At 41.8% G+C, this 26,615-nt stretch overlaps 1 protein-coding gene across 1 annotated transcript in view; it reads left to right on the plus strand.

The window, feature by feature from the left end:
- TM9SF2 (transmembrane 9 superfamily member 2) overlaps nucleotides 1–26,615 on the plus strand; it is a 62,735-nt gene that overhangs the window by 23,713 nt on the left and 12,407 nt on the right. The window contains exons 5-13 of the mRNA XM_074989604.1: nucleotides 445–574; nucleotides 2,032–2,156; nucleotides 4,059–4,170; nucleotides 13,678–13,757; nucleotides 13,858–13,966; nucleotides 22,085–22,217; nucleotides 22,481–22,600; nucleotides 24,944–25,001; nucleotides 25,614–25,773. Of these exons, the coding sequence (XP_074845705.1) occupies nucleotides 445–574; nucleotides 2,032–2,156; nucleotides 4,059–4,170; nucleotides 13,678–13,757; nucleotides 13,858–13,966; nucleotides 22,085–22,217; nucleotides 22,481–22,600; nucleotides 24,944–25,001; nucleotides 25,614–25,773 (1,027 nt within the window). The remainder of the gene's footprint in view (nucleotides 1–444; nucleotides 575–2,031; nucleotides 2,157–4,058; nucleotides 4,171–13,677; nucleotides 13,758–13,857; nucleotides 13,967–22,084; nucleotides 22,218–22,480; nucleotides 22,601–24,943; nucleotides 25,002–25,613; nucleotides 25,774–26,615) is intronic.

Raw genomic sequence — 26,615 nt, forward strand, 5'->3', positions numbered from 1 at the left:
AGTGTCCAATTTCAGATGTTATATTGTGTTTATAAAGAGAAACTGAATTACGCACAAAATTCCAAGGACGTAAAACTAATATGGTGAAATGTCTAGTGAAATTGAAAGTTCCCTCTTTTTAGGATATGCTTTAAAAGTATAGCTGCTGTCTGGCACTTCACTTATATGGAAATTAGATTAAAAATCATTGGTGCAGTTGCAACAGTTAGAATCGTAAGGGAATTTTAGAGCTCCTGTCACACTTCTTGAATTGTCAGGAGGAACAGTGTAGCTGTGACTTTTTTTTTTTTTTAAGGGAATACAGATTCCTCAGAATTCTAAGAATTTAAAGTTGCATTGAGGATGCACTTTGTGTTCAGTGACTTATTATTTTGCTCAAAATGCAAAGAACTACTGTAGATTAAATAAACCTAAATCTATTATTTTTCTGTGTTGTGTTTGTAGGATTGTGGACAACATGCCTGTAACTTGGTGCTATGATGTTGACGACAACCTGAAGTTTTGCAATCCTGGATTTCCTATTGGCTGCTTTATTACAGAAAAGGGCCTACAAAAGGATGCCTGTGTCATTAATGTAAGCTTTAGAGTATCTTTTTAATAATGTGTCAATTTCTTTGAGTCATATTGATGTGCATATTCCGTTAATGGTGAATATGGATCCCACATGCTCAAGCTCTGAATCTGTTGACCAGTGGGGTCAACAGTTAGTGTATGTACCACCAGAGTTCTCTGGACAGAGGACATAAGGCAGAGCAACTCAACTGCTGCTCAGTTTTTCTTAGTGCCTCTTGGCTTTGAGAGAGAGTGGCTGTTTTCATTTGCCTGCGTTAGACTTCAGGTTGCCTCTGCTTTTGTCCTCTGGATGTGAATATTATCCGTACAGTGAGAAAGCAATGCTTGTGAATGGTTACTTCAAATGGCAGGACTGTTGCTGGAAGTGAGAGACTTGCAGAGGTGTACTGTTACCTCTGTGATGATGTTTATCAACAAACAAGGGTCAGGGATAGAAGCCTTCTCCACTATGCCACAGGAGGCATGACCTTAAATCCCTATCAAATGACATTTTAATTTTGCAAACAAAAAGGCCTGATGCACACCTGCTCTCTGGTTCCACCTATTCCCAAGGTGCTCTAAAAAATCAGGATTGGGACAGTAACTGAGAGGTTGCTGTGTTAGTCTGTATTCTATCAAAACAAAATAGCAGTCATGCAGCACTTCAAAAAACTAACAAAATGATTTATTAGGTGATGAGCTTTCATGGGACAGACCCCCTTCTTCAGATCTATAGCCTTATCTGTAAAGACTCAATATATAAAGCACAGAAGTCCAAAAATTATCAAGGTTGACAAATTAGAAAAATTGTTATCGAGGTTGGGAAATCAGCAGAAGAGCAGAAAGGGGGGGTGATGGGTGGGGGGAAGTTAAGCGTTTGATCAAACATCAAAGTATGTGAAAGAGTCCTTATAGTGGGTCAGGTAATTGCTGTCCCTGTTCGAGCATTAACACTTGGTTTGAACAGGGACAGCAATTTCTGTGCTTTATATATTGAGTCTGCTGGGGTAAGGCTATAGATCTGAAGAGGTGGGTCTGTCCCACGAAAGCTCATCACTAAATAAATTATTTTTTAGTCTTTAAAGTGCTACGTGACTGCTTTTTGTTTTGATGTGATTTGGACAAGATGATTTTGATGCCATCGCTTGGGTGGAGATTGATATTCAGGTGCAAATCTTAATGTTTTCCTTTCCTGAGGAGAAAATGATACAATTCAAGTAATCTATCCCTACCTCAACCTGCTTCCCAGCAGCCCCCTCCTGTTTGCTGAAACCATCATTTTTGGCCCCAAATGTGCACTCCCAGAACCTGCAATACACCTTGTAAGAGAATTTAGAGGTTGTTAACTTTTGGCCTTATATGCCTTTAAAAAATAGTGCATGTAAATCATAATCTGAAATTCAGTTTTGAACTTCTGTTTTAAATCGTAGAATAGCCTTATCTCTTTTTGGTTTCTTTAACCTTGCATTTGGTCCACAGGCAGAGTTTCGTGAAGAAGATACCTTTTACATATTCAACCATGTGGATATTAAGATATTATACCATGTTGTGGGAAAAGAGTCGGTAGGGGCAAGATTAGTAGCTGCTAAACTGGAACCAAAAAGGTGAGTGCATTTAACATGGATTTTTAAAAATTACTTGTTGAACAAGTGCTTTAGAACCTACAAAAAGAACCAAGTTAGTTCTCCAGTCCAGTTTGTGTTGAAAATTGGGCTTGTTAAGTTTTGAAATATGCAGCTTGATCCCAATGATCAATCACAGAAAACCTGTTTTGCATTATGGACCCATTAGAGGTGCAGGGCATGTGTGGACTTTTCTGGTAACTAAGGTGACCTGACCTCATGTGTTAGTGCAGTAGGTCATTCTGCTGACTAGGAAGCTTAATTTGCTATTTCTGTCTCAAGCACACAGAAAAAAATCTAATTGAAGCGGTATACTCCCAGTGTGGGATTCTCCATTTGCCAGCTGGTAGGGGCTGGAGGGAAGTTGCATTTTATTTTATGCTTGGACATACAACCCCTGTCCTGAATATTGGTCAGTCAGTACAATTTGACCTAACTGCATCAACCACACCATCGGGGCTCTTTCACCAGCACATCTACTAATATAATATATATGCCATCATGTGCCAGCAATGCCCCACTGCAATTTACATTGGGCAAACTGGACAGTCTCTATGTAAAAGAACAAATGGACACAAATCAGACATCAGGAATGGTAACATACAAAAACCTGTAGGAGAACACTTCAGTCTCCCTGGACACTCAGTAACAGATTTAAAAGTAAAAGCAACAAAGCAGAATACAAACTAACTTGGCTGGCTGTCTCTCAGATTTAAAAGTAGCAGCCCTACAAAAAAAAAAACTTCAAAAACAAACTGCAAACAGAAACTGCAGAGCTGCAATTCATTTACAAATTTGACACCATCAACTAAGGATTGAAGAGAGACTGGGAGTGGCTGGCCATTTACAAAGGCAGTTTCTCCATTCTTGATGTTCATGCCTCCACATTACCTACTCATAATGGGCTACAGCTTGCTTGACTGAACTGATGTGATTTCTTCTGTCTTGATGTTCACAACTCCACATTTAACTACTGAAAACGGGCCACATCCTCCATGACTGAACAGGACATGTCAACTCTAGCCCTCCCCTTGACTGAGACTCCTTCTTTAAACCCTCCTCTGAAACCCCCTCACTCATGCATCTGATGAAGTGGGTCTTTGCCCACGAAAGCTTATGCTCCAAAGTATCTGAGTCTATAAGGTGCCACAGACCAGAAGAATTGCAATTCCTGCCAGTTAATGCCACAGGTGGTCTTGATGCTTCTGCAGTATAATTAAGTTGTTGATGCCTTCAGTGTTGGATATTCTAATACATTGACTCCTCCTGTACACTAGTTTACATTTACAGTTTTTTTTATGAACAGCTGTAAAAAGAAACATGTATTACAATTCTGTGACCTTCCCACAACTTACTGTTCTTTTTTCCTGGTTTCCCTGTTATATTTTTGTTGCTTTCCTTTTTCCTGACAATATAACGGAGATTGCTGTCTTGCAGGTGAAACACTTTATTTTTTGTTTTGGGCCCCCAATCTGCTTTGAAGCAAAGCTAGGAAGCCCTATATTACAACATAACTAAGTAGCCTTGTCTTTCTGTTAACTGTTCAGAAAAATAAAATGTTTTGTAATCTTTACTGTTTCATACAGAATGTAGGTTAAAGAAATTATAGCATGCAATCTTCAAACTTTTAAGAAAGTTTAACCTAGGCTTTTAGGTACCTGAAAGTGCCTGTGTGTGTACTCTCTTCTGTACAACTAATGAAACTGTTTTCAACAACTGTTGAAACTTATTAAGTTGGTTGAAAATATGATTCAGTAGAAAAATTCTAAATGAAGCTGATAATTGTATGACTCTTAAAATGGCAAAATATGTAAATTGAAATAAACTGTTACTAATTACATTAGATTAAATTATATAATTGTGTGTGCATTTTTCTTCCCATAGCTTCAAACATACACATGTAGATAGACCTGATTGCTCAGGACCACCTATGGGTATAAGTAACAAGGCTACGGGGGAAATCAAAATTGCTTACACATACTCAATTAGCTTTCAGGTGAGTGGTGTTTTTCATTTTTCTAATCTTAAGTGCCTGTGTTTGCCCATAAGCAGATACCTTTACACATTGAAATGGATACCTATCACTTTACCATGCTATGGATATCTGGTTTGAAATTTTTAAAAAAAAGAAAAAGGCAACTTTTTGTATTTTCAGCCATTTATTTTAAAACAAGTTGTATTTAAAGAGCAGTATGATATGTTGGTATTTTACACCAGTGCCTCGTTAAGCATGTTTGTTAAAACAAATCTGAGTTTCTCTAAAATGTACAGTAAAATTCCTTTAATCTTGCCTCTGATGGTCTGGAATTCCTAATGGTCTGGCATCCACTGAGATATGTGTACCTTGAAATTCACATAAGTTCTGAAGGCATGGTTGGTGGATTGGGGCTGTTGGGGGTGGGCAGAGGGTTTAAGCCTGGGGTGGCACAGGGCTGCAGGAGGCCTGGGGGCTGGAGTTGAGCCAGGGCGTGCGGGGGTTGGTGCTGGGGTGTGTGAGGGTACAGGGGTGATGAAGAAGCAGCTGCAGGAGCATGCAGGAGTGGTGAGCCAAAGCTGGGCATGGGGTGGTGAGCTGCGACAGGGGGGTTTGAGGGTTATGGTGACATCCAGTAGTCCAGAAAAATTGATAATCCAGCACCTGTCATAAGAACAGCCATACTGGGTCAGACCAAAGGTCCATCCAGCCCAGTATCCTGTCTGCCGACAGTGGCCAGTGCCAGATACCCCAGAGGAGGTGAACCAAAGACAATGATCAAGCGATTTGTCTCCTGCCATCTGTCTCCAGCCTTTGACTAAAGGCTAGGGACACCATACTTTACCCTTGGCTAATAGCCATTTATGGACCTAACTTCCAAAAATTTATCAAGCTCTTTTTAAAACTCCGTTAGCGTGCTGGCCTTCACAGCCTCCTCTGGCAAGGAGTTCCACAGGTTGACTGTGCGCTGTGTGAAGAAAAATTTTCTTTTATTAGTTTTGAACCTACTACCCGTTAATTTCATTTGGTGTCCTCTAGTTCTTATATTATGGGAACAAGTAAATAACTTTCCAGTATTCACTTTCTCCACACCATTCATGATTTTATATACCTCTATCATGTCGCCCTTCAATCTCCTCCTCTTTTCTAGACTGAAAAGTCCCAGTCTCTCTAGCCTCTCCTCATATGGGACCCTTTCCAAACCCTTAATCATTTTAGTTGCCCTTTTCTGAACTTTTTCTAATGCCAGTATATCTTTTTTGAGGTGAGGAGACTGCATCTGCACGCAGCACTCAAGATGTGGGCGTACCATAGTTTTATATAGGGGAAGTATGATATTCTTAGTCTTATTCTCTATCCCTTTTTTTAATAATTCCTAACATCCTGTTTGCCTTACTGACTGCCGCTGCACGGATGTTTGCAGAGAACTATCCACTATAATTCCAAGATCCCTTTCCTGATCTGTTGTATCTAAATTTGCCCCCATCACCTTGTATGTATAACTGGGGTTATTTTTTCCAATGTGCATTACCTTACACTTACCCACATTAAATTTCATTTGCCATTTTGCTGCCCAATCACTCAGTTTGCTGAGATCTTTTTGAAGTTCTTCACAATCTACTTTGGTTTTGACTATCCTGAACAGCTTGGTATCATCTGCAAACTTTGGCACCTCACTGCTTACCCCTTTCTCTAGATCATTTATGAACAGGTTGAACAGGATTGGTCCCAGGACTTACCCTTGGGGAACACCACTAGTTACCCCCCTTCCATTGTGAAAATTTACCAATTATTCCAACCCTTTGTTTCTTGTCTTTTAACTAGTTTCCAATCCATGAAAGGATCTTTCCTCCTATCCCATGACCACCTAATTTACATAAGAGCCTTTGGTGAGGGACCTTGTCAAAAGGCTTTCTGGGAATCTAAGTATATTATGTCCACTGGATCACCCGTCTGCATGTTTGTTAACCCCTTCAAAGAACTCTAGTAAGACACGACTTCCCTCTACAGAAACCATGCTGACTTTTGCCCAACAAATCATGTTCTTCTACGTGTCTGACAATTTTATTCTTTTCTATTGTTTCTACTAATTTGCCTGGTACTGATGTTAGACTTACCAGTCTGTAATTGCCAGGGTCTCCTCTAGAGCCCTTTTTAAATATTCGCGTTATATTAGCTGTCTTCCAGTCATTGGGTACCGAAGCTGATTTAAAGGATAGGTTACAAACCACCATTAATAGCTCTGCAATTTCACATTTGAGTTCTTTCAGAACCCTTGGGTGAATGCCATCTGGTGCTGGAGACTTGTTACTGTTTAGCTTATCTATTAGTTCCAAAACCTCTCTACTGACACTTCAATCTGGGACATTTCCTCAGATTTGTCACCTACAAAGGACAGCTCAGATTTGGGAACCTCTGTAATATCCTCAGCCGTGAAAACTGAAGCAAAGAAATCATTTAGTTTCTCTGCAATGGCATTATCTTCCTTGATTGCTCCTCTTATATCTCTATTGTCCAGGGGCCCCACTGCTTTTTTAGCAGGCTTCCTGCTTCTAATGTACTTAAAAAACATTTTACTATTTTTTTAAATTTAAGGCTAACTGTTCCTCAAAATCTTTTTTCGCTTTTCTTATTACATTTTTACACTTAATTTGGCAGTGTTTATGTTCCTTTCTATTTTCCTCACTAGGATTTGACTTCCACTTTTTAAAGGATGCCTTTTTATCTCTCACTGCCTCTTTTACATGGTTGTTAAGCCACGGTGGTTCTTTTTTAGGTCTCTTACTGTGTTTTTTAATTTGGGATATACATTTAAGTTGGGCCTCTAATATGCTGTCCTTGAAAAGTTTCCATGCAGCCTGCAGGGATTTTACTGTAGTTACTCTAACTTTTAACTTCTGTTTAACTAACCACCTCATTTTTGTATAATTCCCCTTTTTGAAATTAAATGCCAGAGTGTTGAACTGCTGCGGTGTTCTTCCCAACACAGGAATATTAAACGTTATATTGTGGTCACTATTCCCAAGCGGTCCTGTAATAGTTACTTCTTGGACCAGATCCTGCGTTCCAGTCAGTACTAGATCGAGAATTGACTCTCCCCTTGTGGGTTCCTGTACCAGCTGCTCCAAGAAGCAGTCATTTAAAGCATCGAGAAATTTTATCTCTGAATCCCGTCCTGAGGTGACATGTACCCAGTCAATATGGGGATAACTGAAATCCCCTATTATTACTGAATTTTTTATTTTGATAGGCTCTCTAATCTCCATTAACATCTCAACATCACTATCACTGTCCTGGTCAGGTGGTCGATAATATATTCCTAGTGCCATAGACCTATTAGAGGAAGGAATTGCTATCCATAATGATTCTATGGAACAATTTGATTCATTTAGGATTTTTACTTCATTTGAGTCTATATTATCTTTCACATATAGTACCACTCCACCACCCGCACAACCCGTTCTGTCTTTCCAATATATTTTATATCCTGGTATGATTGTGTCCCACTGATTGTCCTCATTCCACCAGGTTTCTGTGATGCCTATTATGTCAATCTCCTCCTTTGATATGAGGTACTCTAGTTCACCCATCTTATTAGACAGACTTCTAGCATTTGTGTAAAAGCACTTTAAAAAACTACCACTATCTATATGTCTGCCCTTCACTGATGAGTTGGATTTTTTTTTATATGTGACTGTTTCTCATCTGATCTGGCCCATTGTTTACCATCTCCCATCTTCTCTTTCTGACTGAGTTCTAGGGAATCTCTATCAATGGAGTCTCGTCTAAGAGAAGTCTCCGTCCAATCCACGTGCTCCCCTGCACCAATCGGCTTTCCCCCATCTCTTAGTTTAAAAACTGCTCTATGACCTTTTTAATGTTTAATGCCAGCAGTCTGGATCCACCTTGTTTTAGGTGGAGCCCATCGTTCCTATATAGGCTCCCGCTACCCCAAAAGTGTCCCCAGTTCCTAATAAATCTAAACGCTTCCTCCCTACACCATCATCTCATCCACGCATTGAAACTCTGAAGCTCTGCTTGTCTACCTGGTCCTGCGTGTGGAACTGGAAGCATTTCTGAGAATGCCACCGTAGAGGTCTTGGATTTCAGTCTCCTTCCTAGCAACCTAAATTTGGCTTCCAGGACATCTCTCCTACCCTTCCGTATGTCATTGGTACCTACATGTCCGGTCCTGGGCTGCCGGATTAAAGGAATTTTACTGTATACAGCTTGTTTCAGGGTTTAGTTCAAGTATGGTGAAATGAAACTATGTATCAGGGTGGCCAGGCTTACTGACCCTCCAAGCCACATATGGTAATCTTCAGAAGTTGGAGAACTGTGACACATCTGCCACAATGGGCCTTCAGCCCTGGGGAGTGGGGGCCTGAGGGATTTTCCCTGCAAGGAGGGAGTTCTTTGGGTTTTAGTCCTGCAGCAGCTGAAGCTACATCCAAGCAGACATGCCTTACAGGGCAGAAGCTCCTTAAGTTTTCTCACAGTCTGATAGGTGATTGGGGCTGGAGGGCAGAGAGACACAATGCAGGTCACAGTATGGACACCTTTGCTATGTATGAAAGAGTTATTGCTTTTTAAAATTTAGTTGAAACATGGTTTCTGTGCCATTATCCATTGCATTTTCTGCAGGCTTTATGGCGCTAGATACACACTCTTTACGCATACTATCTAGCTCTGATAGGTTATCAGTCAATCCTTTTGTCTCCCGAGTGACTTTTTTTCCCTTGTAAGGTTTAGCAACAGCTTTTTCAAAGATTTTTCAGTAGCACTTCTTGCCTCCCATAATATTGTATAAATACATGTTCTCTTAAATGACCAGGTTGGGATTGGTTTGAAAATAAAATGCACAAGAGCTTTGTAGATGAGGACAAACACTTGGCTTGGAAGAGTACAGTGTATCGGATCACTTTTGCCATATATGTAAACATTCTGATGTTCATCTGATACAGACTATGTATGTCGACATTTAAGTTGGGCTTGAAGTACATTTTATGTTTGTTGGAAAAAGCTGAAAAATGTTTTCTGCTCTGTTCCTGAGAGTTGAACATTTGGACGGCGATGCTTGATCAGGGCTGAAACGTAACATACAAGATTGTCAGTTAGGCATTCTCAGACTTTTACAGTTAGTATGGCTTCCCTAGTTTTGGGTTTTTTTTAAAAGTTTTAGTGTCCAGAAGCACATGTTTTTGCTCTTACTACAAATGGATAGTTTTAGATTTTGTAGGGTTAGTACATAACATTTTTTTGAAATGCCTCGGTTCATTGTTGAAAAGCTAACTGAGAATCAAATTACTTTGAGACTTAAGTGTGACATGTAGCTGTATCTGGTGTATTTTAAATATATATCATGGATTTGGTATGCAAAAGAGCCCCATTCTAAGCAATATGAGCACGAGAAACATCTCTTACATGAGTGCTAGGTTAGTCTTGATACCTACCAATCAAAGTGAAGAAATAAATATGATTCTGAAAAATATTTACCTGAAAAAAATTAGATTGGTTATTCACTTTCAGGATTCCAAATAATGGACCTTGCTATGCAGGTTCTTTTTCAACACATGCCTAGGACAATTGTTTGCTTTCCTGCTACCTTTTGCCCAATATGTTACTGCACAGAATGCTTTCTCTGGAGTTCTGTGAACTTAGCAAGTTATCCTCCTCATGGCATGAGATGATTAACAGTCAGCAGATATGGTAAAAGTATAAAATCTGTTCTAATATGGTACATCTCCGTGTTCAGAAACTTCCTTGCCTGATGTGGGTCTCGGTCATTGACTATGGTTCACTTATTTGTTGTTTAATGTTTGAAAAGTATCTCTCACACATTTTTGTCATCTCCACAAACTAAGCTTATTAGATAGCATACAAATAATGCTAAAATTATGTCTTGGAAGTCATGGGCTTCACTGTTCCTGGGTTGAAATGGCAGCGGTGGTTGCTGGGTCACTCCATCCATGTTTTGTCATGGTTATATTCTTCCATGACTCCAAATAAGGTGAACAGTTAGACCCTGAGTTTGTGTGCAAGACTCAACAACTGTAACCTGGGAAAGAATTCAGTGTGCTAACTTGGGCCCTGCCTGCACTAACCCCCACCATGGAGCTAATCTATGTGACTTCAGCTGTGCAAATAGCATAGCTAAAGTCAAAGTACTTACAGAGCATCCTGTGTGTGTTAAGCTTGGCCAGGGCTCTCATCCTCAACAGGTGAATGAAGATTGATTTATTGCGTCAAAGCAGACCTAATAAATTGACGGCTGTGAATCAATTGCTGTAGCATTGATCTGTGGGATAGTGTAGACAAGCGCTCAGAATCCTCCCACCTGATATCCTGTCTCTAACTATTGCACTGAAGATATTTGCAGCTATCAGTCACAGACTGGTTACATACCTGTTTAAGTTTTTTTGCCTCCACTGTTTCCCTTGAAAGGCTGTTCAACTTTATTCCTCTGATACTAGGAAATCTTCATCTAATTTCAAGCCTTAACTATTTGGTGGCCAGTTTATATCTATTTGTTCTTGTGTGTCCACATGAACGCTTTAACTCTTCTCCTTCCCTGATATTTATCCTTCTGATGTATTTATAGAGAGCAGTCCTATCTCCCCATAGCCTTCTTTGGTTTGGCTAAACAAGCCAAGCTCTTGAGTCTTGTCAGGTAGGTTTTTTTTTGCTCTGATCGTCGTGGTAGCCAGCCCTTTTATGCACCTGCCCCAGTTTAAATTAATCTTTCTAAACATGGAAGACCAGAATTGCATGCAGTATTCCAAATGAGGTTATTCCAGTGCCTTATATAATGGTACTAAAACTTCCTTGTCTCTACTAAAAATATTGTGCCTGATGTATTCTAGGAAATTCCAATCCTAGGACTGCCATAGCCTTTTTTCACAGCTGAATCACATTGGCAGCTTATAGTTATTCTGTGTTCAACCAATGTAGTCCTCTGGGACTTCCAACCCCATTTACAGCAAACATTCCTTAGTCCCTAACTGCATGACATTGCACTATTAAATGTTATCCCATTTTTATTACTCCAGTTAACACAGTCATCCAGATCTGGCATGATAATCTGATCTTCCTGCACTTTAAACAATACCTCCTAACTTTGTCTCATCTACTAATTATATAAACAAACTCTTATTTTTGTGCCAAGATCACTAATAAAAATGTTAAGTAAGATTTGGTCCCAAGATCTGTCCTTGGGGAACTCCACTAGTAACTTCCTTCCATCCTGACAGTTCATCTCTTAGTATGTCGTGTTACCCTATAACCATTTCTTTATCCACCTTTCAATTCTCATATTAATCCCCATCTTTCCTGAGTTTAATAATTTCCCATGTGAAACTGTATCAAATGCTTTAATGAAATCCAGATTAAATCTCCTGTATTGCCTTTCTCTAAAAATCAGTTTCCTCTTTGTAGCAGATCAGGTACAATCTACCTTGTGTAATACTATGTTGTACTTTATCTCGATTATCACTCACAACTTTCTTTAATGATTTCCTGGCTATGTCTGCACTTGCCCCTTCTTTGAAGGGGCCATGATAATCAGGCTGATGGGAGATAACTAATGAAGTGCTGTGATTTTTGGGGAGTAAAGACACTTTGAAGTGCCCATGGCTACACGGCATGCTGGCACTTCGAAGTTTGACACTTTGAAGTTGCCGCGGGGAAGAATTAGCCTAAAGAAGTGCTGCATATGCATTGCAGCATGTCATTAGTAATCTCCCATCAGCCTGATTACCATGCCCCCTTGAAGAAGGGGGCAAGTGTAGACGTAGCCTCTCTTAAACATTTTGTTCCAAGACCTTATCCACAACTGAAGTCAAACTAAGAGGCCTGTGGTTTCTTAGGAATTATGTTAGTAATTCTCCGGTCATAAGCGAATTTATAGATTCATTAAAAATCCTTACTATTGGGTTAGAATTTCATGTGCCCATTCCTTTAATATTCTTGGGTTGGGATTATCCAGGGTCCCTGAGTGAATCCCATTAAATTGTTTGAACTAGACTTCCGCTCAGATGTAGTAATTTCTGTGCCCATATCCTCCATTTTCATTTGCCACGTTGCCACTACCTCAAAGATCTTACATTAGTCCTTGTGAAAACTGAGGCAAAGTATTTGTTTAGGTGTTGGGCTGTGCCTAGATTATATTTAATCTCCACCCCATCCACAGTGGTTGATAATTCCAGTTTTTCTTTTTTATAGGTCTACAGAACCTTTTTGTTGGCTTTAATTTCCTTTGCAGGGCCCAGCTCTGCTTGGCTTTTGATGATCATTATCATCTTGTCTCACCATCATTCTTATCACTCAGGAAAGAAACAGAATCCCCCACTGGAGATCACTTAAGGCTTCGTTTCCTGAAGTGTTTTCCCCATATGCTCTAGTGAGAACATAGCTGTATCATTTGTTCCCACATGTAGGACAATCGGTGGATTCTTTCCTACTCTCTTTAGGGTCCTTTTCAGCCTGAAGTCCACATTCTGTATTGCAACTTGCAGAAGACAGCACATCCATTCTTCTGTTCTCTGGATCAGCTTTGGTGACAGGCCCACCTGTTTTGTAGGAAGCCTCCAATCCATGTAGTTCTGCCTTTTTATGGTGATGTGTGATTCTCCAGCCTTCCTCACATGCCTTCTGGCTGCAAGTCCTCTTGTCTCTTATTCTTCCTTGTAATCTTCAGTGATTCCTCCTGTATCCTCCTAGAGGTCAGAGCTCTGGGTGTCTACATTGGCTCTTCCCCTCTTCTTATAGGATTAACTGGACTTCTCGTTTGTACTCCTTTCCTATTGTTACTGCCTGCTGTGCCTGCCCTTCTGCATTCTCCGGCTCAGCAGACCTGTTCCTAAACGCCTTTTCTCATTGTCTAGTTGGTCTTTTCCTCTCTCTGGTTCTCACAGTCACATGCTTCCACTGTAGCCACTTTCCCAGTAGTCTCCCCTATGAATTCTTCAGTCCAGTTTGCATCTGCAAGTCTTTGATTTTTTTTCCCCTTGAGTCTCCTCTTACCTTCTCCTCTTTCTTTGCTCAAAATCTCCTCGGAAAATCAGCCATAGTTTCCACCTGCACCTCTAAACTTAAATTTTATTTTCCATCAGCTCTGTCAGGTGGTACTTTATACAAACAAAGCTGTTTTCAGGTACCCTCACCAGGACCACGTACATCCTGCAGCTTCCACATCCAGTCATCTTTATTTTCTCTCTCACTGCTGCCTTCTGTCTCTCTCATAGCGTTCACATTTAAAGACCCCTCTATTGATTAAAAGAGATCAAAACCCAAATACGAAAACAAAATCTTGAATGAGAAAACAGGTGACTTTGTATTCTAAACTATAAATTGAAGGTTTTTATTGGTTATGGATTGTTTGATCATTTAAAAAGTACTTCTCAAAAAGTAACTCTGATCTGTTGATGACATTATGTTGCTAGATCATTCAATTTTTAAATATTCTGTTAAAATTTATTAGAAGACAAGTTTGTTTTCTATGTACTAATATACATAATGGTTTATTTTCAGGAAGAAGAAAAAATAAAATGGGCATCCAGATGGGATTATATTTTGGAATCCATGCCACACACCCATATTCAGTGGTTTAGGTGAGAAGAAACTTTTAGCCTTCAAATATTACATACTGGACCATTTTTTAGGACCGCTAAATATTGGTTTTTGACAGAGGATTTTTTTTTCTTTATGTAGCATCATGAATTCCCTGGTAATCGTCCTTTTCCTGTCTGGGATGGTAGCCATGATCATGTTAAGGACCTTGCATAAGGACATTGCAAGATATAATCAGATGGATTCAACTGTAAGTCTGGCTTTTCTAAAAATCATTCTGCCATGTCAGGGACTAGGATGTAACTTGGTACAGCTTCAGGTTCTTCTATTGAATGTGTAACTGTTATATTAATACCTAATTGCTAATTGGCTGCGCGGTAGTCAGAGGGAGGGGCTTTCAGGAAGGCCAGAGCTTTTTAAACCCTGCTGGCAAGCGACCAGGGAGCTTGCAAACAGGGTGGTTGCTAACAGGAGGGAGTTTTGAGAGGGGAGTTTAGAGGGGGAGCTTAGAGGGAGCCAGTTACTTCTACAGGGGTAAAGGGCGGCTACATGGCAACGGTCCCAACTGCTGGCTGGAGCTGAGAGACCTGCCACCCCCAGGGTGCAGCACGGGCAGCGGGACGCAGGTGGGCTTGTGGGTGTTTGGGGGGGTGGGGGGCGAGACGGAGGGGTGTTGGTGGTGGGCATGTGGTTTGGGGGCATGTGGTATGGCTGTGCGGATGGCGGCGCCCACGGAGGCTGGTGGTGGCGCGCCCAGCTCAGGACTGGGCCTGAAAGCCCAGGCAATCTGTGATCCCTGCACGTGCAGCCTGCAGCAGCTCGGTGGGGTTCCGGGGGCAGCTGCAGCCAGAAGAAGAGTTGGAAGCTTTGGCGGGGACCCAGGGCGCAGCTGGGCCACGAGATCGGCACCTTCCTGGAGGACATGGGGCGGCTGGAGCAGCGCGTGGCTGGGTGCAGAGAGGCCAGGGGAGGGGGGACCTGGGGGCGATGAGAGCTGATGGGGGGGGGGGGGCAGTGTGGTGAATTGGGCGGACATGGGAGTGGATGGGGGGCAAGAGGGCGGGGAGGGGGATCTGGGGGTGTTGGTAGACAATGGGAGGCAGAGAGGTGGGGAGGAGGATCCTGGGGAGGTGAGGAGGTCGTCAGGCCATGGGGAGTTATGGGGATACATACTGCCAGAGAGTTGCAAGATGTAGTGGGATCGTTACCCACATTCTCCGTGCCCCACTGCCTTGTGGGTTATCCTGGGAAGGAGCGAGGCTAAGGGAGTAAACCCTGACAGAAAATCCAAGGGGAGTCCTAAGGCAGTTCTGTGCCAACTTCTGGCATTGACCTGGCAACTCCTGCAGCTGAGCTGGTACCAGACGTAGAGGTTATCCTCTCCTTTGGACTATATCAGTAAAGCTGAGAGGGGGACACCTGTATCTGGCAGCCTAGGGTCCCAAAAAAAAAAAGCCCAGGCTCGCGCCTGGAGAGGTACTCCAGCATCGCTTAACAGCGTTGAACCAACATGGGAGGTAACAGATACTGGTTATAAGCTCTTGCTCAATTGGCGTAGAGAATGAGCGCCGGGGGTTGCCTTCAACGGTGGGAGAGATCATCGCATCTCACTGGACAGTCACCGCCCACCTCAAGCTGGGCAGCCCCAGCCAATAGGGTACTGTCCTGCCACAGTTCACCTGCCTCACTGGGTGCGTGAGGCTTAAGGTTCCCAAACCTGACAAGTGACTGAAATTTGAGCACCAGGCAAACCAATAAGAAAATCAACCAGAAAAGGAAACCATCAACATTTTAAGCTTGCTTGCTGGAATGTGCGGAGCACGCTGACCGGTTTGACTGAAGATCTTCAGGACACCAGCAACACCCGAAAGACCACTGTCATCAATGAGGAACTGAAGAGGCTCCAAGTTGACATTGCTGCTCTGCAAGAGACGCGACTCGCAGATTCCGGATCTCTAAAGGAAAAGGACTACACCTTTTTCTGGCAGGGTAAAGCCCAAAAAGAACCCATGGAGCATGGTGTTGGCTTTGCCATCAGAAACACCCTTCTACAAATGGTGGAATTAGTCATGGGTGGATCAGAAAAATACCTTCAGGTCATACTTCAAACTTGCGCCGGTCCTGTCCACCTGATCAGCGCTTACGCTCCAACTCTGTACACCACACCAGAAGTAAAAGACAAGTTCTGTGATGTGCTCAGTGCTGCCATAGCGCAAATACCTGCTCGCAAACAACTGTACATTTTGGATGACTTCAATGCAAGAGTTGGAGCTGATCGTGACTCATGGCCTTCCTGCTTAGGCCACTTTGGTATGGGGAAAAATGAATGAAAACAGGCAGCGTCTTCTTGAACTTTGCACATGCCACAGTCTGTGCATCACAAATACATTTTTCCAAACCAAGCCACAGCACAGAGTAGCCGTGTCTACACGTGCACGCTACTTCGAAGTAGCGGCACTAACTTCGAAATAGCACCCGTCACGGCTACACGTGTTGGGCGCTATTTCGATGTTAACATCGACGTTAGGCGGCGAGACGTCGAAGCCGCTAACCCCATGAGGGGATGGGAATAGCACCCTACTTCGACGTTCAGCGTCGAAGTACGGAACGTGTACTCGTTGCGCGTCCTGCAACTTCGAAATAGCGGGGTCCGCCATGGCGGCCATCAGCTGAGGGGTTGAGAGACGTGCTCTCTCCAGCCCCTGCGGGGCTCTATGGTCACCGTGTGCAGCAGCCCTTAGCCCAAGGCTTCTGGCTGCTGCTGCTGCAGCTGGGGATCCATGCTGCATGCACAGGGTCTGCAACCAGTTGTCGGCTCTGTGTGTATCTTGTGTTGTTTAGTGCAACTGTGTCTGGGAGGGGCCCTTTAAGGGAGCAGCTTGCTGTTGAGTCTGCCCTGTGACCCTGTCTGCAGCTGTGCCTGGCACCCTTATTTCGATGTGTGCTACTTTGGCGTGTAGACGTTCCCTCGCAGCGCCTATTTCGATGTGGTGCTGCGCAACGTCGATGTTTAACATCGACGTTGCCAGCCCTGGAGGACATGTAGACGTTATTCATCGAAATAGCCTATTTCGATGTCGCCACATCGAAATAGGCTACTTCAATGTAGGCTTCACGTGTAGACGTAGCCAGTGTCATGGAGACACCCACACTCGAAAAACTGGCATCAACTAGACGTGGCCATCAGTAGACGTGATAACCTCAAAAACATTCTTCTGACATGCAGCTATCATAGTGCCGACTGCGATACAGATCACTCGCTAGTTTGCTCCAAACTGTAGGTGAGACCCAAGAAGCTGTACCACTCTAAACCAAGTGGAAGTCCATGCATTAATGCCAGAAAGACAGCAAACTCAGAGAGAGCTGAAAAGTTCAGAGAAACCCTCGAGGAGAATCTGCGCAGGAACCCTGGGGGTGCCGATGGGACATCCAGATGGCAGCATCTGATGGATATACAATTCATAATACAGCCTTGTGAGTGCTTAGAAGAAGAGCTAGAAACATAAATGACTGGTTCGAAGCTAACTCCAATGAGATGATTCCAGCCATCGAAAAGAAGCACGCTGCACTCCTGGAGCACAAACACTCAACGAGCCAGAGTACCCTGCAAGCACTCAGAGCAGCCAGAAGAACAGTACAGCAGACAGCTAGGCGCTGTGCCAACAACTGCTGGCTCAAGCTATGCAGCAGCAGCCAGACCAGTGCTGACTCTGGTAATCTCAGGGGCATGTACAAGGGCATCAAGAAGGCATTAGGACCCACCCAGAACAAGATGGCACCTCTGAAATCCAAATCTGGTGAAGTCATCACTGACAAAGCCAAACAGATGGAGCGCTGGGTTGAGCACTACTCTGAGCTGTACTCATGTGAGAAGATTGTGGTTGATACAGCCCTCAATGCTGTCGAGCTCCTGTCAGTAATGGACGAACTGGATCAGGTACCAACTCTGGACGAACTGAAGAAAGCCATCGACAGCATCGCAGTAGGAAAGGCCCCAGGCCAGGATGGTATACCACTAGAGGTAATGAAGTGTGCCACGGACACCCTCATGGAACCCCTACATGAGCTACTGTGCCTGTGCTGGAGAGAGGGAGAGGTTCCACAGGATATGCGCGATGCTAACATTGTAACTTTGTATAAGAACAAAGGAGACAGAAGCGACTGCAACAATTACTGTGGCATCTCCCTCCTAAGCATCACTGGTAAACTGTTCACTCGCATCATCCTCGGCAGACTCCAGAAGATTGCTGAGAGGGAGTATCCGGAATCACAGTGCGGATTGTGCGCCGAGAAAGCTACCATTGACATGGTCTTCTCTCTGAGGCAGCTGCAGGAGAAATGCAGGGAGCAGAGGAAGCCACTCTGTTGCCTTCATTGACCAGACCAAGGCCTTCAACTTGGTCAGCAGGGATGGACTGTTCAAACTGCTCCACAAGATAGGCTGTCCACCACAGTTACTCAAGACGATCCAGTCTTTCCACGAAGACATGAGAGGAACCGTCCAATATGATGGCACATTATCGGATGTTTTCAGCATCAGGAGTGGCGTCAAACAAGGATGCGTCCTTGCTCCGTCGTCGTTCGGGATCTTCTTTGCACTCCTCCTGAAGCACGCCTTTGGATCCTCAACAGAGGGCATCTTTTTGCACACAAGATCTGATGGGAATCTGTTTAATCTTGCAAGGCTGAAAGCTAAGTCTAAGGTGTGGGAAGTCCTCATCAGAGGTATGCTGTTTGCAGATGATGCTGCTGTAGTGTCACACACAGAAGACCAGCTTCAGAAACTGCTGGATCAGTTCTCCAAAGCGTGCAAGGACTTCAGGCTTTCTATTAGCCTAAAGAAGACAAATGTACTTGGTCAGGACGTTGCTGAACCTCCATCAATCAGCATTGACAACTATACGTTCAAGGTCGTCCACGAGTTGGTTTACCTCGGGTCCACCATCACTGGCACCCTGTCATTGGAGACTGAGCTAAATAGGATAGGAAAAGCAGCCACAACTCTGTCCAGACTCCGCAAGAGTGTGTGGAATAACATCAAGTTGTACACCCACACCAAAATGCAAGTCTACAGAGACTGCATCCTCAGCACCCTCCTTTACGGCAGCGAGTCTTGGACCCTGTACGCCCACCAGGAAGAGAGACTGAACGTCTTCCACTTGCGCTGCCTCAGGCGTATCCTTGGAATATCATGGAAGGACGGAGTGCCCAACATCGCTGTCCTTGAGCAAGCTGGAATCCCAACCAAGCACACCCTCCTCAGGCAGCGGCAGCTCCACTGGCTTGGCCGCGTCCACAGGATGAATGATGGAAGGATCCCAAAAGACATCTTGTGTGGCGAGCTAGCCTCTGGCAAAAGACCACCCGGATGCCCCCAATTGCGCTACAAAGATGTTTGCAAGAGGGACTTCAGGGAGGTAGACATTGAGCCGGACAGCTGGGAGGAGCTGGCAGACAATCACAGCGGATGGAGGCAGGAACTACACCAGGGCCTTCAGAAGGGTGAGATGAGGATCGGACAGCTAGCAGAGGAGAAGCGAGCCCACAGAAGGCACCGTAAGGACCTGCCAGACACCCACTACACATTCAACAGATGAAGCAAGGACTGTCATTCTCGTGTGGACCTTTACAGTCACAGTCAACCCTGCAAATGATGATCCCAAATGGAACTACGAAGGGCACGATCCATTGTCTACGTAGACTGAAGGATGCCTGCCTACTACTATATTAATACCTGTCACTTTTGAACTCACATGTTAGCTAATGGTCTTTTAAGTTTTTGTTTGCACATGGTAGATTTTAAGTAACATAGCACTTGTTACTTAAGGAACTGTTTGCTGTTAAAGCATTTGAGATTGGCATTGGGACTGTCGCTGCTCCAAGATACAATTTTGTAGATGGAAATTAGGCCCTTCTCTGAGAGGCTGCTGCTAGTTTGAGCCATGTTGCCTACCTTGTGAATGTTGTTTCTTCAAGTGCTATTCTGTATGCATTTTCCACACAGTGCTGGAGATTCCACAACCTCCCTATGTAATTTATTCTGGTGTTTAACCACCCTGACAGTTAAGAAGTTTTTCCTAATGTCTAATCTAAACCTCCCTTGCTGCAGTTTAAATCATTTGCTCCTTGTCCTATCCTCAGAGACCAAGGAGAACAATTTTTCTCCCTCTTCCTTGTAACCCTCTTTGACTTGAAAACCGCTATCATGTCCTTTCTAAATCTTCTCTTCTAAACTAAACAAGCCCAGTTCTTTCAGTCTTCTCTCATAGCTCATGCTCTCTAGAGCTTTAATCATTCTTGTTGCTCTTTCTTGGACTTTCTCCAGTTTCTCCACATCTTTCTTGAAAGGTAGTGTCTAGCACTGGACACAATACTTCAACTGAGGTCTAATTAGTGCTGAGTAGAGTGGAAGAATGAACATGATTTGAGTTGGAACTCTATCCTCTGTGTCTCTTACATATAAAAGAGTGGTTGTAAATATTTGCTATGAATAATCATCCTGCAGTTTAGGATTCTTTGTGCGCATCGTATAATATAGTGCATAAATTCCTCTTTTTTTTCCCCTTCACCCCCACCCAAGAGAACTACTTTTCCCTAGGGGGGAGGGAGGGCACACATCTCTGCAAAGTGCAGTATTTTTGTCCTTTCTGCCAAGAAGCTGAGAGCGCGTGCTGACGAAGAACTGATAGAAGAGGTATGGTCGCACTGTGTCCCTTCAGTTTCTTGATGGGAGCCCTGCAGACCTTAGCCATATGGAGATTTTTAACACTAGAAGCCTTTTCTTCCCTGCATCAGGCCTCTGCTTCTGTAAGGCCTGATGGTTGTCATGGGGGTTCCTAACATGGAAGATGAGACACTGTCACAGGAAAGGCCCCTTGCATATCCATCTGACAGGAACCTCTTAGTACTGACAATACACTGTTTCCAATAGCAGCATCATACTGAGAGGAGAATGCGAGCAGCCTCTATGGTATCATTTGACATCCCACTCCAAAACATTTGCAACTTGGTGATCTGTGTACACATTTGTGGCACATTACTCCCTAACTTAAGTGAGCACTGCAGAGTCAATAGTAGAAGTGCCAATGTTACAAACAGCCCTGCTGCTAGCTTCCTTGCACCTACCTCCGCACTGACCACTGCTTGCAAGTTACCCATGTGTGGAATATACATCAGGACCAGCACTGGAAGAGCATGTTACTCATAATTTTTTTCTTTTTTTCCTGTACTGTTGGATTTGGTTGTAATGCAATAGGAGTCTTTGGCATGGCATTGACATGCACTGCCTCTTATTCCCTCAGTCATGCACCCAAGGGAAGACACTGCACATGCGCAGATGAACAACACTGCTTGAAAAACCTTTCAGGCTCAGGTGCATGATCTGCATTTGTAACCACCCATCTTGCTGGACCATCAGTTACAATAAGTAACCTACTCTTTTGTGTAGGTGGCAGAGGACTTACACCTTCTGACTGTAGATTTTTCTGTTCATATTGCTGTGCACAACTTTCAAAGATCATATCTACAGTCCAAATAATTCAGTAACTAAGGAAAACCACTAACTGGTAAAAACATTACTCTTAAGATTGTATACTACAAAAAAGTGCAGAAATAAAACCTCTTTTGATAGGCTTATATTTAAGATTAGTTTACATAATTTATTCTTATGAATTTTCATATAAAAATTGAGTCATTTTTAATCAAGACATAATTTTCTTAACTTTAAATGAAAAAAAAATACAAGATTCAATTCTTAAGATAGGCACCAGCGAGATTTAGAACTTTTAAATCTCCGGTCACTGAGAGCCAGAGTCTAATATTAAATATCTTTACAAGCATGATGACACTTTATTAGATTGGTATATAATCTAGATTTCAATTTGCTGACTTGGCTGTGTAATTTTTATATGGACTCATTACTTTTCTGTAATTTAAGATATGGTACCTAGCTCCAGTTAAGCTACTGAACTCCTTTCAGTCAAGCTGGATCAACTCCCACTCTTCGTGTGGGTGGAAGTATAGAAGGACTGGACAATTTAAAGAGTCCATCTATGATTCTGTTGTTCTAGTTAGGGGTGGCTGGCTTCCCCCTGAATAATCAAATGAAAGGGCAGATGGAAAAGCTATACAATTTTTCTTTAGGTTGCACATGAGTTTTTGTGGGAGGTCTGACCTAAGATTTTTGAATGCATGTACGCGTTAGTAGTGTATTTGTTGTTGTTTGTTAAATAGTACTGATCAGAGCTATTTATTTATGGCTTATGTTTCTTAGGTATTAAATGTGACTTAGACAACTAAATATCTTTTAGCCAAATAGCATTTTTGAAATGAGACTTAATGCATTAAACTGGCTGTATTTCCTTCTCAGGAAGATGCTCAGGAAGAATTTGGCTGGAAACTGGTTCATGGAGACATATTCAGGCCCCCACGGAAAGGAATGCTGCTCTCTGTTTTTCTAGGCTCTGGCACGCAAATCTTAATTATGACTTTTGTCACTCTGTGTAAGTAATGCGGAGTAGGGTGACGGGTAAATTTTCAAAATTATTAATTGCTAATTGCATAAAACTAACTGGAGATGAAAAACATTTCTAGATAGCATTTTAAAAACTGGTATTAGAAAAACAATGCATTTCCTAATTTGTGTGTATAGTCAGTATGCACACTAAGCTGTGTAAAGTTGCTGGAAATAAATTATACATTAGCTATAGAAAACTCAGATATGATTTTTAAAAAATCTTCTAAAATTGTGCATTTTTGCTTATAGTTTTTGCTTGTTTGGGATTTTTGTCGCCTGCTAACCGAGGAGCATTGATGACCTGTGCTGTGGTCTTGTGGGTGCTGCTTGGAACTCCAGCAGGTTACGTTGCTGCCAGATTCTACAAATGTAAGTAAAAATTTATTTAGGATGACAGGTCCTATCATTAGAAAAATTATCATCTCAGTAGTGGCTTTTTTGCCATTGTGTAGTATCTGTTTCCCCTCAGGATAACGTGAAAAACAGAACACATATAGGGTCTGATTGTGATCTAAGCCCGAGAGTAAGCTTCTTAAAACCTATTCTCAAAGCAGGTATCCTGTGAGTTTTTTCCTAATATTAGTTAATTTCACTGCTATGTATTTATGGGAAGGAACACGTTAATTACATTTATATTAATACTCAGCTGGTGGTTTCTGATAGTTTCATAATTTTTTTGTTTTCATATATTACAGAATTACTATAATTGCTGCTTTGTTTTTTGCTTTTTGGTGAGGTAGTATGTATTTGAAAATACACAATTTAGCTTTTTCCTGTTTCCATTAATACCTGACCTTTCGTTTAGTGTGTGGCTCCAGTCAGGGAAATAGATGTCATAGGGTCCTTGCCGATTCTGAGGTCCTCCCTCTGGTGTGTTGGTGCTTTAAAGTGAGGAGCTGGCCCTGATTTAGCCATTCCAGGCGTCAAGGAAAATGAATGTTTCTTCTTCTGCCCCAGGGGAAACTAACTGCCATTCAATCAACAGCTGTTCCTTACCTGCCTAATTTCGTGTCAGATATGATCTGCTTATGAGTGACTGGTTCTGAGTGTCTCTGGCCAAGCTGTGGCTGTTAGCACTGGTTTTAGGTGTGTGTTGCCCCCTCTTGCAGAGTGGCCTTGGAGTGCTGGGGTATTTCACCTTCATCAAACTGTTCTGGAGTTTGTACTATGGAAACAGTTTTTTGTCTCATTTTGTTACTGTTTGTAGAATGAGTGTGTAGTGGTGGTGGTGGTAAAATACTCAGTTCCCAATCACATTCCTGACTATAGGGTTGTAGGTTGGTTTGGTTGAAAGGGACCTCTGGAGTTTTAGACTGTGAGGCTGATGCTCCATAGATGAGAACAGATCAAGGAATCCTTAGTCTGAGCCTCACTATCAGAGAAGTGATTTGAGGGGTTATGGTATCAAATCTCTTACATGTAATTGGGGTGGTAGTTGGCAAATGGTAATATCTCCTAATGGGCTTAGTAGTGATGGGAGTAATTTGTCAGCCAGTCTTTGGAGACTGTACTGGACTAGCAAACGGCCAGGTGAGTATTTAATTCGAATGTATTTTGTCTGTTGTTCTCATCAAATGGTGCAGTCAACACAGTGTATGTCACATGAACTAAAGTCTGTACATTTATTACAATACACAGGTGCATGGGTATAAAGTTATTTACCATTTAAATGAATGTCTATTTCGTAATAGTTTTAAAAAAATTATTTTCATCTTGGGCTCAAATCTTCTAATAGAAGTAATAAACACTGTCAGTTCCTACCAAGATGCTACATAAAGATGGTAACTCACTTAGCATAATTTAATGATAATCATACCTGATTTCTGAAATAAAAATCATGTTAGTATGACAGAGCTCAGATAATGCAAAATGTCACTGAATTCAAACAAAACATTTATCCTACTGACACATACCGACTAGAATTATAAACTTGGTACAGCTTTAAAAGTTCTTTGAAACCGAGCTGATTTAATATTTGGATATCACTCTTTTCTCAATATTTCTAAGATTCCTAAGGAACATTGGTGTTGGCTCTTTAATCATTATTAGTAAACTCTGTCCAAAATTTTAAACTAATTTCCTACCCCACCCCAAAGAATCCGTGCTACATGTTTTGTTTGCATCAGTATGGTAGTGGATATGTAAAAATACCTTGCATTTTTACTTACCCTGCTAGTTTATTGTAATCAAACTCTGAGGTGAATGTTAAATAAAATAGTGTAAGCCTTCAGTGATCAAAATTTTTTAATCTTATATTGAGTGTGCTTCAAATTCAATTCCCTTTTTAATATTGGAAGTTAAATACATTATAGATGACTAGCCATCTAATTTTGCTTACCATATGCAATTGTTTCTACTGAAGGCATATAGAGTCTGTCCTTTACTTATCCATAATGAATTTAGTTTTTTGGGGAGAGGGAAAGAAGTGTTTATTAAAACAATTTTGGTCCCAACTTATATTTATAACTGCAGTCTTAAATAATTATTTTGCTAGGAAGCTGTATAACTGGGGAGCGGTCTAATAAAGCAAATTCAGTTTTCCATAACTATCTTTTATGCTTTGACCTTAATTTAATTTACAGTTCAAATAATTTTCTTCTGACTTGTCCAAGTATAACTGACAAATAATGTATAACTAAAATAAACTGTAATCTGTGCCCTGTATGCTTGTATCAATGCACAGTTTAATAACTATACAATATTTTAATACAGCATTTGGTGGTGAGAAATGGAAAACAAATGTCCTGCTGACATCATTTCTTTGTCCTGGGTAAGTTTAAATCTCTGACTATACATACACTTTTTAGTTACATTTCTGGCATAACTAATTTTTAAAGCTTCACTTATACCTATAAACCTACAACATCATTTTGTGCCAGAAATCATGTAAAGCACAAGGTGCATTTGACAGACATACTAATTGCCTGCTCTTGCTTTTCTGTAATTTTTTTTTACTTCTGCCATGTAAAAAGGCTGATTATGTAGTAGTTGCATGACAGTAGTAAGTTTTTTGAACAGGCACACTTTTTCATGTGTATTTTAACACTCTACACTGTTTTTCAGACCACACTGTAGTTGGTCTTCCATGGTGTCATATACTGTACAACCCTTGTGTTAAATTCTTCTGCTTTATCACAGCAAGCAGTCTTCCCCTGAAGTGCATTTAAGACAAGCATTTATTTGAACCTGCTTAGTTGGAATGTCAGCTCCTGCTGGAATTCAGTCCCACTAAGCTAAGGAAGAAAGACTAGCTTGACCTCTTCATTTGAAGTTTTCTGTCAGTTGGTTTTAACACATTAACACTAAAATAATACAGTAATGCTAATATAAATATTATTGAGCACTTCTGTGTCTCTTTTTAAACATGCTGTATATTTTTCAGAATTGTATTTGCAGATTTCTTTATCATGAACCTCATTCTTTGGGGAGAAGGATCTTCAGCAGCTATTCCCTTTGGAACTTTGGTTGCTATTCTGGGGCTTTGGTTTTGCATATCTGTGCCGCTGACATTTATTGGTGCCTACTTTGGTTTTAAGAAAAACGTAAGTGATTATGTGAGTGTATTACTGTATGTGCTGTGGATATTGTGGTAACAGAGTCCAGGAGTTCTGTTAACCTATCAAAAACCATTCCCATTATCATTCATCTGCTCTTGGGATTCCACTGATGATTTAAGTCCCTTTTTAGACATTTGATACTGACTTGGTCTTTTTTAGTTTAATGTCAGGCTTTAGTGTTGTGTCCTCTGATCAATGGATTTGTCTTCTGAGGCTTCTTTGTATTAATTTGTGAGTATTCTGGATGTTGTTGAACCTCTAATTCCTGAATAACAGAGAGGTAGACATGTTTGTTTGTCCTCCAACAAAACAAAACAGCAGAAATGTAGCACTTAAAAGACTAACAAAATGATTTATTGAGTGATGAGCTTTCATGGGACAGACCCACTTCATTAGATCAATCTCATTTCCAATACCTACTAAGTTTTTTATTAACTGAATCAGATATGAGGGTAACCATTTAATGGATTCTTTAATTATTCATTCATTGTTTTTCCCCATGATTCTTAATTCAATATCAGAATCTCTGAGGAAGGGATGGAAGCCCACACTGAAATTGTTTGGTATTCCACTTCCTTAGACACTGTCAAGGGCATTCCTCATGTGGCAGAGATAAATAAGTGTTAAAAGGAAGACTTCATGACATAATCATCACTTGTGTTGCCTTTATTTTTATGTGGATTTATTCAAAAATAGAAATGAACTCCTATCCAAAGTTGTTGGTGCCCCTCATGAGTTACAATGCCAAAAATAAAATAGAACTCACCCCTCCTGCCCGCTGCAGACATAATTCCTCATTCTCAGCTGGTCACACTACCCGACTTTCC

This window comes from Carettochelys insculpta, chromosome 1 (assembly GCF_033958435.1).
Source record: "Carettochelys insculpta isolate YL-2023 chromosome 1, ASM3395843v1, whole genome shotgun sequence".
Taxonomy (NCBI): domain Eukaryota; kingdom Metazoa; phylum Chordata; order Testudines; family Carettochelyidae; genus Carettochelys; species Carettochelys insculpta.